Source organism: Opisthocomus hoazin, chromosome 9, assembly GCF_030867145.1.
Source record: "Opisthocomus hoazin isolate bOpiHoa1 chromosome 9, bOpiHoa1.hap1, whole genome shotgun sequence".
NCBI lineage: Eukaryota > Metazoa > Chordata > Aves > Opisthocomiformes > Opisthocomidae > Opisthocomus > Opisthocomus hoazin.
This window is the reverse complement of record NC_134422.1, coordinates 43362019-43380999: the sequence shown is the minus strand read 5'-3', so window position 1 is coordinate 43380999 and position 18981 is coordinate 43362019. Positions and strand designations below refer to the sequence as shown.

The 18981-nt window shown below is 41.0% G+C and overlaps 1 protein-coding gene across 1 annotated transcript in view; it reads left to right on the top strand.

Moving 5' to 3' along the window:
• The first annotated feature begins 645 nt into the window (after nucleotides 1–645).
• Nucleotides 646–18981, top strand: part of DNAH7 (dynein axonemal heavy chain 7) — a 94473-nt gene continuing 76137 nt past the window's right edge. The window contains exons 1-14 of the mRNA XM_075429739.1: nucleotides 646–702; nucleotides 4265–4330; nucleotides 4810–4918; nucleotides 5032–5185; nucleotides 5537–5630; nucleotides 7164–7344; nucleotides 8220–8295; nucleotides 10326–10451; nucleotides 11945–12064; nucleotides 13533–13716; nucleotides 15214–15393; nucleotides 16327–16602; nucleotides 17534–17661; nucleotides 17844–17922. Coding sequence (XP_075285854.1) covers nucleotides 688–702; nucleotides 4265–4330; nucleotides 4810–4918; nucleotides 5032–5185; nucleotides 5537–5630; nucleotides 7164–7344; nucleotides 8220–8295; nucleotides 10326–10451; nucleotides 11945–12064; nucleotides 13533–13716; nucleotides 15214–15393; nucleotides 16327–16602; nucleotides 17534–17661; nucleotides 17844–17922 — 1788 coding nt within the window. The 5' untranslated portion in view covers nucleotides 646–687. The remainder of the gene's footprint in view (nucleotides 703–4264; nucleotides 4331–4809; nucleotides 4919–5031; nucleotides 5186–5536; nucleotides 5631–7163; nucleotides 7345–8219; nucleotides 8296–10325; nucleotides 10452–11944; nucleotides 12065–13532; nucleotides 13717–15213; nucleotides 15394–16326; nucleotides 16603–17533; nucleotides 17662–17843; nucleotides 17923–18981) is intronic.

Here is an 18981-nt window from a genome sequence, read left to right as displayed (position 1 = left end):
GCTTGCTTGAACCCCCTGAGGTAGGTTGAGCACCAGGGTATTTCTCCTTGCAAAATCACAGCCAGGCGGGGGCCCTGGTTTGGGAAATGCACCGGGAATCCCAAGGGCTGATTAATTTTCTACAGCTGGATGAAGTGGAAATGCCCTACTGCTTCTCTGCCCGTGGTGGTTCAACAAAGGGGCTGTTCTGTTCACAACCCGATGTGTGAACGTGGCTGCAGGTGCGGGTCAGAGCTCATTTAGGGTGATTCTCCCTCAGGCTAAGGCCTTGGTGCCCCCAGCGCTGCCTCCTCCCCGCTGCCGCAGCCCCTCTCCCCGCCCCGCCTGAGGGGCCGAACCCCGCCGGGGCGCCCGGAGGGAGCACCCACCGCCTGCCCGCGGGCCGGGAGGGGATTTTAACGTGTCTTGTCTCGTGTTCTTTAATTTACTGCCCCGGGGAGGCTGCGCACCAGGTGGGCGGAGGGCGCGGTGCGGCCCCTGGACGACCCGCGGCAGCTGTCGCCGTTTCGCCCAGCCGCGCCCAGCCCTCGCGGCTCGTTAAGGACGGCTGAGGCGGGAGCCCGGGCTGAGGCGGGAGCCCGGGCTGAGGGAGCCGGGGCGGCGGCGGGCGGCGGGCGGTGGCCGCCCTCGGCACTGCCAGGAAACGGCTGCTAGGAGACGGCGACGCCCCGACGGCGACGCGCCGAGATGGCCGTCCGGCGGGTAACCGGGGGCTGGGGAGGCCCGGCGGGAGGCGGGCGGCCTCGGGGCGGGCGGGGGACGGCGGCAGGGGGTGCAGGGGAGCGGCGGGCCTCTGAGGGGAAGCGCGCGGGCAGTGCTGGCCGCCCGCGACTGCTGGGGGGGGGGCGGGGGGAGGTTTCAGTGCTCTGTCCCGTTCGCTGCGGGCTGGTTGCGACCGGTACCCTCCAGAAAAACATGAAACCGCCGGTGCGTGCTGCCAGTGCCTTCCGCCGGGTGTGGAGAAGCCCTTTTAGCCGCCCAGCTTTTGTTTGGCTGGTTTTGTCTTTGTTTTCTTTTTAAACGTGAAACTTCAAGACGTTCTGACTAATTCAACCTGTTTCTAGAGTTCCAGGAGGCTGAAATGCGGCAGACAAATGCCAATAAAGCTTCTAGCTGGGAGCGTGGGTTTAAATTGCTGGGTGTTATCCGATACTGATTTGTGTTATTTCTCCAGTGGCCTGATAGGGCTGCCACTGGTCCATGTGGCTGTAAGAGTCTGCCCTCTTCAATCGCGTTGTTCCCCTGTTAGTCAGGCCTGTTCCTTTACTCACTTTTGGTTTTGATGTTCCCGTTCGCATTTGTTTTCCTCGAAGGCAATGTGTGAGATTTTTAGTGAAATCATGCAGTAACTTCCTTCGGTGAATTCAGAGTTCACCCGTTTTTCTTCAGGTGTTTCTACTTGAGATGTGTATCAGAGGGTGTGAGCTGGCTGCTCGTAACTATCCCACATAGCCCTCACTGTCCACGACTCGCTTTTTACTACAGCTTACTGCCAGTAGTAAGTTTGAAGTGTCATATTTTAAAATACTGGCACTGCCTGCAGTGGAACTAATTTCATCACAGAGTTTATCTGTGCCAGCAGCTCAGAGGTGTAAGCTGCGGGGCTGAATTCAACGTTTTCCCACAAAAGAAAATCTAAACAAAACTGTGTAATGTTGTGTGTGAAGACACGGTACAGCCTTAGTCATTTTCGTAGCCATATTATTTGTAAAAATACCCAGGGTTCTGTTACTTCTTCCTAACCAGGAATCTAAGAATGAAGATGTGGACCTTGCCACTGAGAGAAATAGATAATATTCTTCCAGGAATTCAGAACCATTTTCTCCTGTACAGAAGAGTTTTTTCCCGTCCGTTGCCTTCAGGGGGTGGTAGATAGCATTCACCATCTGCTTTAAAATGGGGACTAGAAAATAATAAGCTTTATGTTTCAGTCTCACTACCCTGCACTCACGGTTCAGAACCACCTTAGGGGACCCTGCCTGGGCCAGCTCTGGTCCAGCGGCTGTGAGGCTGTGGGCAAACCAGAGCCCATCAGATCGCCACGGAGATGGTGAGGGGGCTGGAGCAGTCGGTGTGTGCCTGAGGAGCGGTGTGCGTTCAGCTTGGAGAAGGGAGGGAGGCAGAGGAACGTAGTTACTGGCTTCCAGTCCCCGAACGAGAGGGGAAATGGTGGCAGGTTCCTCTCAGTGCTGTGCAGCAGCAGGAGGAGAGGCAACGCGCTCGGGTTGCGAGGAGGGAAATTCTGACGGGACGTAAGGACGACGCTCTTCGCAGCGAGGTGATTCAGCAGGGGAGACAGATGCCCAGAGAGGCAGTGGCTTTAGAGAACTTCGGATCTCAGCTGGACAAGGCCCTGTACAATCTGACCTAACTTTTTGTACTGCTCTGAGAAGGAGAGTGGCTAATCAGAGGCCCTTTTCAGCCTAATTTTTTTTTCTACGGTTCTGTCGTAGCGTATTTGTGTAGAGATGTATCCAAAGCAGTCCAGACTCTGTCCGCAGGCTACACTGCATCCTATGGGCTTACTGGCTTGGTAAGCAGCAGGTTTGATGCAGCACAGATCCGCGATTCGGAGGTGTATTCGTGCTAGTATTAAAAAAGGCTGGTAGCTGTTACATGGGCTGTGGTAAGAATCTGTTTGCTGTTGAATATGTTAGAGAAATAGATGGCTTCGTATTTTCCCAGTAGAGCTACAACTGCTCCAATTTCCAGATGAAAAGCAGGCTCGTCACGTGAATCTTTATGTATTGGTTGTGATACTGCTTTTCCCTCATTTATGCTGAAATAAGTTCATCTTGTGTGTCGCTGCAGACTATGAGAACTGGTATGGGCATGCGAATTTTGAGGTGTGAAAAACCTGGCACATGGGCCATGCCTAACTGGAAAACAGACGGACAGGAGCGTTAAATGAGGGACTGAGGAAGATACGTGGTTATTGCAGCAGAGTCTTCAGTTGCCTTTTTTGGGGTTGCCAAAAGGCTAGATTAAATACACTAGAATTGATCTGATCGGTGTTCAGAGTACTTTAGTTCACCAGGAATTGTGATCTCTGTTCAAGGCGAAACCAGTTGTGTTTAATCTCATCCGGGGAGAGAAAGGGGGAGAACGGATCTTTTGTTTGTTGAAAGAGTAGTGCTGTTGATTTTTGAAACAAAATGCTTAAAACGTTTTGTTGTATGACTCCCTCTTGCAGCGAGTGGTAGTCGAGGAGCTTCTCCCCGTCACGTTAGGGGAAGAACTCCCTAGAGCTGGGAGGAGTTTCTCCCCTTCCACAAGTTGGACCACAGATTAGTTTGCGAAGGGATTGCTGACAACTGATAATGTATGTCTATACATATTTTATCACTGTCAAAATCCTGTGTTTTGAAGGGGGTTTTCTCTGGAGCCTGGCTGATTTTTGGTCCCCTTTGGAATTGCCAGTGTTTACCCTTGACTGCAAACTTCATGTAAATAGTTAAGTGCCTACAACTTGTGTAGTTCTACGCCATAGCAACTGCGTTGTAACCAACAGCCAGCCGGATTTGTGTAAGGGTAGCTCGGGTGTGCCTGCACAAACTTTGTGTGCTTTGTGTCGTTCCTGCGTTACAGCCTGGGCATGAGATACAGGGCAGAAAGAGGACGGCTGCAGCGTAGGCGCGCAGTGTTACTGCGAGCGCAGCTGCGTGGCAAGAGGCGGTGGTGTGAAACAGAAGAATGGCCAAAGGCAATTGTGTCAGAGCCAATTTTAAAGAATTTGTTTATAGGAAGGTGCTGTACCTTGCTAAAATCTGCTAGCCAGAGGCCTGGGTGTGGCCGGAGGGTGCTTTTGGGCAGGCAGCTTTGGTGTCTGATCAGCATTGTGCAAAAGTAGAGAATACTGGACACTCACAGTTTAGGGATTGGAAAAAAAGGACCATTTTGTATTTTGAAAAACGATGGCTGAAGAACGGGAATAAAAAAGTTGTTTATTTGTATTATGTCATGGTATCTCGTAGTGCTTTAATGTATAACTTGGCAAAAAAGTAACATAAATGTTTCCCAGCCTAAAATTAATTTTTTAGAGCTGTGATTTTTCAAAAGCGTTTGAGAAAGTTGAATTCTACATAGAAACTCTCTAGGAAGAATAGGAGAACTGATAGGAAATTGTATGTGTAAAAATTAAAAATAAGAGCTGAAAAAAGAGTTCTAGCTAGATTACAAGTTAGAAGTGTTCCTGGAAGTCTAATATTAGTAGTGATTTAAATGTCTAGCTCTGATTTTCCTTTTTTTTGTTTTTTCCTCCAAGCCCAGTCCAAGTGACAAAGGGAAGTTGGGAAAGACAACAGCGAACTTCCTACCACAGTTGCCTCAGGTAGTTTTGCTGACTTTTTTTGTAAGCTTTCATTTTCAAGTATGCTTCACAGCATGGTTATGTGACGACCGTGGTTCTCATTCAAATATATGCTGAGGTGTGTATTCTCTCTCTGCACTAGGTGTGTACATGATATAGGTGTATTATATGTATGTATCTGTATGTGGAGCACTGTTTATGTTTCAGTATTTGGAAAACATTGAAAGTGGACTATTTGAACAAGGTTGAAAATCGTGAGGTATAAAACTGAAGAGTTTACAAATATTACATAGAAGTTTGACATGCTTACCTCTAATGGTCTGGATATTTAGAATTTGAGGGCAACATATGCGCAGTAGTTGGTTGTGTGATCTTTATGCTGCCTTATTCCTGCTATTAGGCTACAGTTTCTTTGATTTCCTATATTTAAGAAGTGTTGAAGTGTGTGTTAGTACCACCTACAACAAGTGTGAAGCTAAGATATAAAATATTTTTTCCAGGCGAGGTCTAAACCACTGTGGCAGCAGACTTCTCCTTTGTTCCATCTGAGCAAAGAACAGAAAGATGATCAGTCAGGTGAGTTTACTGTAAAAAATGAGTATTCACCTGGTAAGACTAAAATCTTTAGTACTACTAAAAAAACCTCTCAGAAACAATAAACATCTGTGATACATGTGAAATTATTTTTTTTAAACTTAATTTCAAAATGTATTTTCTGCAAGGAGAACATGCGATGCGGAGATGCAAGAGACGCAAGGTACAGGATTCTACAGATGATGAAGGAGGTGCTGGACCATCGACTTCTACATTGCAGAGCAGCAGTCGTCTGAAAAAGAAACATGAAAGTTTCAGAAGTGCTCTTGTTAACATTATATTGTGAGTTTCCTTACCTTTGAATAATGCAGTTTTCCTTTTTGATAGATGAACAATGTTTTAAAATTAAATTATTTTAAAATTTTGATGATTGCAAGTGGAAACTGTGTATGTGAGCGTGAACTGTATCACCAGTGTTACAAGCTGAACCGTAGCAGATAAAATACAAACTTGGTCACATGCTTCAGTGTTCATTTTGAATCAGAATGTCTTGTGCCCATTGTAAAGTTTTGGCAGTCACCTTTTTTGGTTTTGTTTGCTCACAACTGATGTTGAGGATGGCTGTACATTACTTATGCCAGTAAAAAGTGTCTGAGAAATGCGATGCATACTTTTTTGTTTTTTTAATCTCAGACAGCAAGACCTTGCTGAAGAGCAGCTTCCACCCCTTGACGGATCCCAGCCTCCAAGAACAGATTCTTCTACACCAACAGAGAAAGATATTTTGGTAGCTGAAGACTGTTTTCTAGAGTATTAAATGAAATACAGTGCCAGTCGTTTATTGTACATATTGACAAGATGATTGACACAGTGAGAGATGACGGATAGTGGCATATTCTTCCACTATTAGTTTCTCACAGTGTTATTTTTAGTGTTACTGTTGAGAATGGAGCTTTAGCAATGTATGGATAATTCAAAGAATTGAAGAATGGAATAGTAACTGGGGGGATAACCGATGTCAGGAAGTAACAAATGAGTATTTTCTACGCTGGTGAAGGTGAGAATAACTTGTGAGGGAGAGTGCACTGCTTTGTCTGGGCAGGTAGAATCTAAGACAGTTCTCTTTGGGTTCCCCTCATCTAAGGGCTAGGAAGTTCTTCGTTCTCGTTCTGGTTTAAGATACCTTGTATGACACAATTATAAAGAATATTTCTAGGGGTGAGGCCTCCACTGCCTCTCTTGGCAACCCATTCCAGTGTTTCACCACCCTCATTGTAAAAAATTTCTTCCTTATATCCAGTCTAAATCTACCCTCCCTTAGTTTAAAGCCATTACTCCTTGCCCTGTCACAACAGGCCTCACTAAAAAGATCGTCCCCATCTTTCCTACAGGCCCCCTTTAAGTACTGAAAGGTCTCTCCGCAGCCTGCTCTTCTCCAGGCTGAACAGCCCCAACTCTCTCAGCCTGTCCTCATAGGAGGGGTGCTCCAAAATCCACAACGTTGTGATTTATTTATATCTAAAATAGGTTAAGTTCACTTTGGGATAAATTGGTTGAAATGGATTCATGTATTACTTCCTGACATTGGCAGCCTTCCAGCTGATATTCCATTCCACATTTCTGTGTATTTGGGCTGATTTATTTCTTTATCTACGTTTCCTTTAGTGCGCTGAGGTTTTGTTGGTTAGATTTCACACGTTTGCTTAAATGCTGGCATATACAAGCAGATGTACATATTTGTGGTTATGCATTCATATTCTGAGCAGTGCATTAGCTCTACATTGCATTTCCACACGAAAGTCTGTGGAATGCGTGGCTTTCTTTTGGAATATATCATCCAGCCCCAGAGCTAATGGATAATAGTGCCAGCACTGGAATCGTGAGATAGATGATTGTATATATTGAAAATTTATTCAAGGGAAAGATTGGTACTGGGACAGTGGAAAGGAGAGGCATCTCTTGAGAATCGTAACAGCAAAATCAAAACAAAAACCGGATTTTTATGAGCTATGTCCATTCTTCAATGACATTTTTGTTATTTAGCTCTTACCAGAGAACTAGAATGAAGCTTATGCCACTATGCCCCGTTTTTCTATCTCAACAGCTTTTTAGAGTTACTCTGCTGACTAGTGTTTGGCAGGCTGATGAAGGTATTCACATCAGATTTAGTGATATGTATGTAATTTACAAGGTAAATCAGTATATAGTACTAATTACATTTATGTTTACTAAATAAGCCTGTATCTCTAGCTAAACCTGTAGTAGCGATGACTTTCTAGTCCTGGGCTTAACTGATGCATCCTATTCCTTTACCCTGCAGAAATACTACTATTACATTCGCCACGGAATTGATGCAGCAAATGTGGCCCCCATGGATGAATTGTGGCTAGACCACGTCTTAGCTTTAATTCCGCAGCGGCTGAAAGTACTTGATGAAAGGATACGTTCACTGACAGATGAAATGAAACAAGACTATCTTCTGAGCGTAAAAAAGGCTATAGGTAGATTTCTAGGAGTTTACTTGCATTTTCTCCTAGGTTGCTAATATTCAGACGTGTTTATTGTTGAGTGCTGTTCACTGCTGAGAGCTACTGTTGTGGCAGAGTTATATAAAAGTGCTCATGTGGAGGTTAGAGGCACATTTTAATAAAAAGAATACGCAGGTTTTCTTATCCTTGTAATGGTCAAAGCTAATGTTATTCAGTATTTTTGATCTTTCAGCAGTTTTTAAAAATATTATTTTATTTTATTAATCCCTATTCATTAGTATAGCTTTCTCCTGAATCCCTTTCCGTGTGTCTAGATAGAACTGTTCATCTCAGTGCGTTGGGCATTTGGGCATTTTGTTTGAGACAGTGAGGTGCTGGAGCATGTCTGAAGAAGAGCAGTGAAGCTGGTGAAAGGTCTGGAGCACAAGCCCTGTGAGGAGTGGCTGAGGGCGCTGGGGCTGTTTGGCCTGGAGAGGAGGAGGCTGAGACGGGACCTTCTCGCTCTCTACAGCTCCCTGGAAGGAGGCTGCAGTGAGGTGGGGGCTGGTCTCTTCTCCCAAGTGACTAGCAACAGGACGAGAGGAAATGGCCTCAATTTGCATCAGGGGAGGCTCACATTGGAGATGAGGAAAAATTTCTTCACCGCAAGGGCTGTCAAGCACTGGAACAGGCTGTGCAGGGCAGTGGTGGAGTCCCCGTCCCTGGAGGTGTTTGAAATACGTGTACAGACAGCGCTTAGGGACACGGTTTAGTGGTGGACTTGGCAGTGTGAGGTTGACGGTTGGACTTGATCTCAAAGGCCTTTTCCAACCTAGATGATTCTATGATTCTGTTCCTTTGCGAAGCTTATTTTGGCTTTTCTTTTTTTTTTCTTATACTTTTTTCAGTTGACTTTGTTTTAAGAGACACCAGGGAAAAAGATGAAGACGGGAAGAAAGATTTTCTTCTACCTCATCGTGCAGAGTAAGAAAATATATTTATTCAAAAACGCTGACTAGAGAACAGTGGGGTAGAATAGCCTGTATGAGGAACGGTCTTAATAGTGGTCGTCAGTGTGAGCTGTAAAGAAGACTTAATTATTAGTTACGCAAATTCAAATAATGATTGTACAGCATCTTTGGAAAAACCCTGGAAAATATGTGTCTACCTGGAAAGGCTATTTGGAATTCGTTTTGTTTAGCAGCGCTGAACTAGTAAGAAGTCTCACAGTTAATGCCACAGCGTTTGAAAATGGGATGTAGTAGGCCAAATGCATGTGTATAAACTGCATCGTAATCAGTGGAGCAATGTCGTGTTCTGCACAGATTTCGCTGGAACTCCGTCCCGTTTACAGGTTGTGCCAGTTTGGCTCAATACATCCAGGTTTAAGAATGTAATAAACGCAGAGTGTTCTGTTCCTCAGAACAATTCAGCAGTGTGCAGTGTGAACAGTGGTAGGTGCCTAGCTTTGCTGGCTGGGTTGTTCAGGTTGCAGCAACCTCCGCACTGGAGAGGGTGGATGTGGCCTTTGTTTAGAGTAGTGGCCTATCACCGTTCCGTTCAGACTGGCCTTACAAAGCCTGCAGTCTGCTGAAAGCAAGTGTGGTGCTGCTCCCAGGAGCAGACATCTGCCCAGAGTGGATCGGCTTAACTAGTATCAGCTTTCCTAGAATGTACTTGAATTCTTCCCACGGTGTGAAAGTGAAGAGGTATCCCTTTCAGAGTTATAGCCAAGAACTGGTAAAATTGCTTTGTAGGGCAATGACCTCTTACAAACGCTGCAGAACGTTCGACTGATATCAGCCAGGCCCTGTATTGGGGGTGGCATTACTGAGTGATTTTAAAAACTGAAAAGCTTTTGTTACAAATAATTTCTAGCTTGTGGTTTGAGGTAGAGTCTTTTAAATATCAGATGGTAGGCACTGGAATAGAATGGAAGGGGTGGCTGTGACAGATGTTATTTAAGCAATTTGCAGCTTAAAAAGAGAACTAATACGTGATGAATTTATTGTTGTTACTGTATCCCCTCGGTAAGAGGCCATCCTACATCTGATTCTTTTGAGATCTTCCCTATCCTCTAGGAACCATGTAGGACATCACAGCAGTTTGTACACAAGCTTATGTCACACACTTATGTGCAAATGTACAGAATTCTCCTAGTAGAATGATCGTTGGTAAAACAGTTCTATTCCATCAACGGTATTTGACATGTGAGATTTATTCTAAAGAAATATGTAAGATGGATGTGGGAAAACTTGAAGTTTTTTAAGTTAACTTCCTGTAGCTACTTTTTATGTCTCCTACAAATATGGAGTCACTGAGAAATGGATAAAAGTTTTATACCAGAATTTTTTTTTGGGTAGGAGTTCATTATGAAAATGGGAACAAAAGTGTTACAAATATATGACACCTTTTTTCCGTTGCAATCTAAAGGTTGCAGTGTTTACTTCTTAGGTTGCAATGTTTATTATTTTAATAGTAAAATCAGACTGCCTGTAGAAAATGACAACAATTTTTAAAGCAAAGAAAAGGCTATGACTATATAAAGAAAACTCATCAAAATAGTTTAATTATTTTAAAATTTGAAAGCAGATCAACTGAGTTTATGAAAAAGCTCTAAATTTATGAGTTTTTACAGATTTGATATGATGAGCATAAACATAGATACTACATATTGCAGAAAATTCCTGTTAATTAACTTAATACATTATATACGCATTATGATTTTATTAGATGCTAAATACAAGGGACCATGTATATGTTACAGATCTCGTAGGGTTGGAGCAATATTTCTCTCTCTTTTTTTTTTTTTTTAACAGGACGTTTTGTTATCTGAATAATGAGCAGAAAGCTAGATTTATCTCCTGAATTCTGTGCTTTCTGGGATGCAGTTATCTTAAAGCAAATGTATAAACATTTCGGTTCTTAGCACAGCTACATTCATCCTTCTGTTTCCTGTTGGTTTTGTGGTGATTGTGGTTTTTTTTGTTGTTGTTTTATTTTTTTCTTTTTAGTCTAGAAGTAGTGCCAAAACCTTGGAACAAGTCTTTCTTGTCAGCGTGCAGATACCTGAAAGAAAATTTGCATGCATTAAATCCTTCTGTGATTGCTGTTCTGAACTTATGGGAGACCTCATTTAAGTAAGTGTTACCCATATCTCTTAGGTTTCGGCTGCCCAGGGATTGTGAAATCTGTATAGAGAAATAATGTATGGTGACATCTGAAGATTTCCAAGTTGCCCTATTGAATTTGGGACTGCCACAATACACGCATCTGAACACTGGTCGTGGATCTGATGGCTTTGGTCAAAAGTCATTATCCCAAATATATTTGTCTGTGTTCCCGCTAGCTGTATGCTTTGAAAAGCTTCTGCTAACTTTTCCTCTACAGAGGTCAAGCTTTCTTACCTGTACTGCCCCAGAAATCACATGGAACGCTTCGCCATCTTCATTTCCTTTGGTATCTAGACAGTTTCAAGCAAGAAGCTACACACGAAAATTGAATAGTTTAGCCATTTTGTACTTGATTTTCTTTAGAGCTTGGGTGAAATGCTGTCTGGACCTGGCACTTCGTGATTTTGTTTTCTGGTTTGTGGATTTTTTCTGCAGCCTGTTCCACTGACTCTTTGATTGAAGACACCATGTTCCTTGTACAGAAAGGCTCCAGCATGGAGCTGCTATGGTTGTACCTTCCCTAAGCCCTCTTCCTCCCCTCTCCCCTCCCCCCCTCCCCCCCTTTTATTTCGCTTACAGACTCTGGCAAGCTTCCTGCTTCTGACATGTTTGAAAAATAATTTATCTTTGGATATCACTCCCATTTCTTGCTTACAGTATAGTCCCTTAATCTCTATTTAAATTTGACATCTTTTTTTTTCAGTCTTCCTCAGATCAGGAATATTCAAAATAGTCTGTCTCCCAAGAAGAGAAGGGTTGCTGTCTTGCCTCCCGGGGCACTTAGGTTTTTCGTCTGATCTGATTAACAAGGGAAAAAGGCATTAGATAGGCTATTATTTTCTGCTTCCAGAGCAGGCCACATGGCTTGCTTATTTCTTGATTGGTGATGCAAAAGAGAACGAACTGACCTGTCCAGGCTGGGTGCTGTAACAAGTTGCAGGGAGTGGTTTTTTTAAAGTTTTTATTGTATCTGGTAAGTAGGAGGCAAAATTCAGACACCACCTTTAAAAAACATAAAAACTGGAAATTATTTTGAAGCTAGGTTTAGATGGTTATTTATTTTTATATTGTTTTATAATACTTGTAAAAATCCATCCAGTCCTAGAAAGGAATGCTGTGTAACACATTCGGAATTTTTAATGTTTGATCCTATATATAATAAGTAACATATGCACAAACTCTGATTCTGAAAATAGTTATTAATATGCTGAAATGTAGTAATCACTACTTCCGTTTAAGACCAGGTATACAAGACAGTACTACAGTGCTTATATTCGGTTGTTGTGGAACAATAGAAGCTAATTTCTGAAAATAACATTATTTTTAAGTGTTTAAAATACACTTGAAAACCTTTTGTGTTTGAAGTGTGAAATATGAAAAATGTTTTATGGAAACAAAAGACTAAAAACCAAGATACAGTGAATATGCTCCTAAAATATTTATGTTATATTCTGTTTCAGAAATTTACGCCTTCTTGATACGGAAATATTTCACAATAAACAAGAAGCTGAGGAACTCTCATTTTTCCAGAATACAGTCGTGAAGGAAATTGGAAAATCCAAAATGATTCTGTCTAAGAAGTATGATCCAGTGTATCCGTATTTTTTAAGTTACAAGGAAGTCTTTAACTTTTTCTTCAGCTGTCTTTTGAAACTCTGAACTTTCTAGAGAGAGAAGGAATGACCCATTTTAACAGTACATATTGAAGAGATGCAGTGTTGGGAAATGCTTTGAGGCATATGAGCGAAAACTGCTTTGTAGATACTGAGCATGGTATCATGATTTGTGCAGTTTTCTTATTCTGAATTTTGGTGTGGTGGTTTTTGCTTGCTTCTTAGAGGGACATTAACAATATGTGTGTTTTGGCCTGTTATGACAAAAGCTTTATTTTGTGGCCTCATTTGTGCTGGATAAAGAGAAAGTACCATGTTGCCCATCCCTGTTTCACACAAAGGAAGTGTCTCATTAATAGGAAGATTAACCTAGTATCACATCAGCAGCGGTATCTCTGTTGAACATCTGATGATGTTGGAATTTCAGTTTGTGTATTCTCTGTTGTGTAGCAGTTTCTGAGAGTAGAGTCATCTGAAAAATGTTGTATTAATGAGATCAGTTAACTTTAGAGATCGTGACTAAGATTTTCAAAAGTAAAGTGTTTGGATACCAGAAGGTTTGTATATTCAGTCTTCCGATATTTTAAAAGGAGAGAGGCAGTTTTCTTGGTAGTGCACTCAGTATGCTGCATTTAAGTTTGCAGATAAAGCATCAAAATTACTAGGTCTTTTTGTAGGTATCTGTGGCCAAATTGTATTGTATTTGTGCATCTGATCTAGCTTTAACCGATAATGCTTGATTCGTGCAGTTACGTATTACTGCACTTTTACTATTTCAGGTTTTAATGAAATAAAACAACTGTCGAGACTACTGTAGTCTCAAATATGTGTTTTTTCATGCTATTAACAGTGATGGTTTTTATTTATGTACTTGTCTATGATTCTGTTACATATTGCCTTTACCATTTTCAGAGGTGTTTCTTCCTGACCCTGAAGATACCTTTCTGCTTTTAACTGAAGGCTGCATGCTTCTGTGCTTCCTTCCTTCCTATTTCCCGTCAGTGCCAGAGCCAGTTTCATTTTGGTTAAGGGCGACTGGGCAGGATTCCCTTTGGATTGCTTTCACATCTTAACGTTTGCTAAGGTTACAGGGATGTGGAACGAACTGCACAGCTTCTGCGACCTAAGTGTGCTGCCTGTGAAGCATTTCTGGCCTGAGAAACAGGAGACCAAAGCAAGATAGCACATTTCTCTGTCACAGTATTTTGTGTTTTAAATATGGTTCCATAATAAGAGATAACATTTTCAGAGACACGATTCCTTAGAATGTAAAGATTCTGCCATGTGACCTGCTTAAGTTAAACTAAAGTTTCCCAAGTATACTGCAGCATATTTTGACTGCACGTAATATAAGCATTTATACCAATGCACTTAAAACCACAGATTTATTAATGCTGATCACTTGAAAAACTTAAAAATATTGTGTTCTTTTAAGGTGGATTCCAGAAGTGCAGAAAATCTTGTACCACGGTAATAAACAAAAACAAGTACCTGGCAATGCCAGCATCGCTAAATTAGAGTCTTTCTTCGATTGTGCTGCCACTTTAATGACTCGTCAACTGCAGCAGTTACTTCTGCATTCAATTCAAGACTTTACAGATTTAATTGTTCAACCAGCAGTAAGTAGTCTTTCACATGCACACTAACAGCATTGTTTATCTGTGTACATAAAATTTGTTTCCTGTTTATTTTCCTTCTTTGGAAAAAAACTAGTAGGAAAAAATGTATGAACTGTCGTGGCAGGGGCTTTCTGTGAAAAAAGGAAAAGTATTTTTAGGAATGCATTATTTATTAAGTGGAGTTAAACCAGCTTTTGCTTTTTTTTTTTTTTTTTTCCATGTAAGAAGGGAAATACCAACATATTTTAAATCTGATATCCTCCAGAACACACTGCAGTCAGTTAGACATAGGGTAGAAGTTCATTAGGATGGAGGCCGTTTGCGTCCTGCGCTAGTGCGCGCTCTCTGGAATACGCATCTGTGAAGAAGTCTTACCTTCTCTCTGCTGTGCCTAGCTGTCTACTACGTGCTTTGGCAGAATGGTTCTTGGGGGGGTAAAAAACGTAGGAAAGAAGGAGTTTCTCTTTTGCACTCACATAATGTCTGTTGTAGAGGTAGAAATTTCCCAGTGGTATTTGATGTCTTGGAGTGCAACTGGATCTTTGCTCAGCTTTTTGTTAATACAGCCTTGCCATGGCTCCAGATAATATTGATGAAAAAACACGCAGAGAACGTAAGGAAGTAAGGAGTCATGTTGTGGAAGCAGAGTATATGTTTTTCCTCTCCTACTCCCTTGTAACTGCTTTGTATACTTCTGAGTTAAGTGAGCTTTGATGTCTATGGTACCGTTTTCTGTTATTATTAGTAATGGGTATGTATTTTCTAATCTTACCCTTCCTAACGGTGATCCTGTGCTACCTAGTAGTGATAAAACGCTTGCTTATGTTTCCTAATTAAATTTTGGTGTAGTTAGAATGTGTTAGCAGATGTGGGAGCGTTAAGAGATGTCTGATCCAGATTAAAGATATGATGAAATATCAATTTACGTCACTAGGGACAAAAGCATACGCAAATTTTCATACTGGAATACATGGGAATCTGTACTGCAGATACAATCCATGGAATACTCAGTTTTGTTTTTGAGGATCGGATTCTTGTTTACCAAATAAATTTGGATGTAACACCTTTTTTTTTTTTTTTTACATTAGTAGATTTATAGCCACTGCTCCAGATGAGGAATTCGTGTACTGCTGTACATATAATAATTGATATATTGCTACCTTTGTGAGGGCTACTACTGTAAAGCTGCTTTGCCTCAACCTGTGCAAACAACTTTATGTTGTTGGCTGGTATATAAGGGATGCCTCTTGTGCCTACGAAAAATAACATTGTATTTCATCTTAATGAACGTCACTTTCTGTGAATTTTATCAGAGACACACTTCTTACTTGCACAAGTATTTTTATTAGGATTATAGCATGTCATTTGCAGTTACAGTCCTGACAGCTTAAAGTACATATGCTGGAGTAATTCTTAATGATGCTTTGAGTTTTGCTGCATCAGTTAGGTTAACTAATATTTTACCCTCTTTTTTTTTTGTGTGTGTGCACGTGTTAGATATCAGTCCAAGCCTACAAACACCCAGGTTTAATCTTGAGGCTAATCCTTGAGAATGACAGTATTAAATTTGAACCTGACTTCAGTGACTACGAGGATGTATTACTGAATGTTTATGCTGTTATGATTCAAGCCGTCAGTGATATACCAAGAGCTGAGACCAAATTATTTCCTAAGCGGGTAAGAAATCACGATACTGATGGGTTTTGTTTTATCATTATATTGTTGCTACATTTAGTTCCTAGATATTTTAATGAATAGCCCTGTTGTCTGAACTCACGTAGTAATATCATAATAATCTTTCAGATTTCTTTGAAATACTCTTAATTTTATTATTAAAAGGCCCAATCACTGTTCTCTAAGCAAATAAAAAGCCAAGAATTGACTGGTTTCCTCTGTGAGTTATTTTCTGCAGCAGCTACTACAAATGTACTACAAACAGAATTGATGCATTTAAATTTTAAACATATTTCTGCAGTATTTTGTTGCCCTTTCTGTTTAGCACCAACTTGAATTTTAAAGAAAGATACTAACCCTCAACATTTTTGTTAATATGCTTGACCACATGACCAAGCAGAAACCTGAATGGTATGCTATGCTTTATAAAAGCACTAATCAAGAACCTGTGAAAAGACAAATTAGAAGCATCTTAAGCATGTCTAAATGCACCAGAGCAAGGCTTCAGGTTTTCTGGGGGACTGCAGCAAAGTGTTTTCCATATTTCTCATGTTACAGATTCATCAGTTGCTAGCAAAAATGAGGTTGTGCCTGTGGTGTGGGAAAAATAAAATCTGTGAAGATTAAATTTAAAATTGTTGAAAGAATTGTTTTGGGTGGATAAGTATGTGGACTTCTGAGTTTCTGAATGAAGCAGCTCTGATTTCTTACTTGTTGGAGGCAAACATCCGTAAGCTAGGATTCACAAAAAATTTGGGAGTAGAATGTAAATAGCTGTATCTACTAAATTAGGTTTGTAATCGAACAGTAGTTAGAAATATTTTAAAGTAACATTTAGTTGATTTTCTGTCCTATTTATCTTCCATGACGTAACTGAGCTACAGACATAACTGTAATTTGAAAATGTGTTTGGTTTTTGTGTGTTTTTTTTCAAAGTTGAAAGGTGAGCCCTCATCAACTGTGTTGAAGCCTGTTATCTTGGATGAGATCTTGGATGAACACAAGAGAAGGATCAGAGAAGAAATCATCAAACAACGTGCTGCACCTGTGGACCATCTCAAGCTGTATGACAAGTACAGCTTCCTGATGAACAAACAAGCTGAGCAAGATGTTGATCGGTTCCTGACAGAGGAACATACTTTTGAAGAAATGAAAAGGGAAATTATAAAGTACAAGCAACTTGCTAAGGAAATAAAATATACTTCTAGGAAGGTAAATTATAATAATATTCTTAAAGAGATATTGTTATCATTTTAATGTTGTTTTTTATACTAAGAATCTTGTCAGTTGAAGGTGATGATAATTAGCTGTGAGATAAAGTGAATTAAATTTTTTTTTTTCAGAAGAAGAGTTTTTCAAGAGCTAGCATTTCTGGGGTGTATTTGCCATACTGAAGTGAGACTTAGTTATTTTTGCTAGAAATTGTTTTGGGACTTCTGGAGGCACGCAGAGTATCCTTTGCTTAGATGTGAAGGAGGAAGAGAAAGTGTGGGTCCAGCCACCTCCGGATTCCTCCCAGACATCTAAGTCGGAGAGAGAATCCTTAACGTGAGCCGCTTTTTTGTCCCTGTAAGGTTATTCTGTGGTAAGAATCCTTTGTCCGTGCATTCTGAAAAAGAACTCGGAAGGCTAAAGTGGTCTTCCTGAAATTGTTTCTCTCCTAGCATTCAGTGCAAACCTCAGTTCTGGAGGAACTAGAACTTACAGGCCAGTCCTGAGGGCTTCTCCCTGTGGAAGTCGAGCTCACTTGCTAACTAGTCAAAGAAAGCGTTGGATTCGGAGGCTTTTTTTAATCCTGAGGAATGTCACGTGTCTCTAACAGTAAAGCAGGCTTACCGCATTTTAGATGTATCTCAAACTCTGTGATTTCACCAGACACCATTCACTGCTACAGGCAGTAGAAGCCCTTCTTTTTTGAGGAAGTAGATTACTTGTCAACGTCAAAAGTGATAGAAGTAAGATGTGCAGATGCAGAAAAATGATTATTTGCAACTCTAGCTTTTTCTTTCCCTTCTTCACTTGAAAGTTCTAAAAGCATTTTATGATTTAACTAAATTCCTAGGTGACATTCCTGCTTGAGACAGTGAGAGAGAACAGGTAAAAGCTGTTCAGTGTTCTGACAACTGCTGTATTTGTTTTCCAGTGTCTCTGTCTAGGAATGTTTGAATTGCGTTGTGATGAATTAATAAGTGCTTTGGTAAAGCGAGCAGACAATATTTGTGAAAAAGTTATTTCCAGAATATTCAAAGACCATCAAGACGTAAACGCGAGGTAACTCTCAAACTTGAAAATGTGTATTGAAACGTACTTAATTTTGTTTCCACTACTGAATTTTTTCAATCCTTAAAGTAGATGTTGATCCGATTTTTTGCTGTTATAAATGTATGTGATTTGTCCAAGGATGATTAAAATAAAACACACGTGCCAAACTGGTTATTTTATGTATTTTTCAGACTATGTGATGAGTTTGAGAGAATATCAGAAAAAGCCCTTACTGCTCCATCTAATACACAGGAACTAATGGAACTTAAGGTACTGTCTTCTTTTTTGTGAGTGCCAATACTATTGCTCTGGCCTTAAGCAGTAGCATATGCAAGGTGTGCCCCCTTTAAAGGTATGGTTCTGGCCTTGTTAAAGTCACTGGTGCTGCATGTGAGTTACAAAACAGGTCTTTGGCCATGAGACTAAATGTCGTAGCCTGATGCATACAGGTACGCTCTTTTCCCCACCAAAACGTCATGGCTGCAACCAGACTGCCTATTTGGAACAGTCCTTTGTCTGCACTGTCGCTTGCCCTAATCAGTGGCATTATTGGCGAGAATACCAGTTGGCATAGACCAAAACCCTGTAGGGCAGCTCTCTCTGAAGTGGGAGTGTGTGCCCACGGGTGCACAAGATGGTCCATTGGAGTACGTGAAAGAAATAGTATTTATTTTTAATCTTTAAAAAGTGAGAAAGAAATTGAGCTTTACCAATACTATACATTATTATATATACACATTGTTATTACACATTTTTATAGATACACACTGGTGCTCTCTGTAGGTCAGAGGCTCCTGCGTCACATACGTACGTGAGGTGTCCTGAGGAAGGAGTGGGTGTTCCACAGTGCGGAGGGATTCACAGTGGCACCCTCACTTGGTTCACTTGCTTTCAGCTTATTACTATGTATTGCAGTTTGTCTGCCCAGTTAAGTAGCTTTGTGGATTATGTTAAGCTAGTTTTAACTAACCTAACCCTCTCAAAATGGGCATGTGCCTTACAAAGATTCGCTCAAAGAAACTGCAGATTGAAGACAATACTAATAATGCGAGCACAAGTGATCAACAAGAAAATGGCAGAGCTGACACTTGTACCCCTAGTATGAGCTATTCATCATCCACGTTATGAGGTAAAAATATGAGGTCTAATCAGATTTCACAAGGAGGTAAAAAAAAAAATCTAAATTATCAGGAAGAGTATTTGAAATACGAATTTGCATCTAGTGTTTGTTAATGGTGAACCTTACCTGAAATGTCGGTTGTGCCTTGAGATATTAGTTAATTAGTATGAAAATGTCACACTTGACATGTAAAAACTAAGCATCCTGAG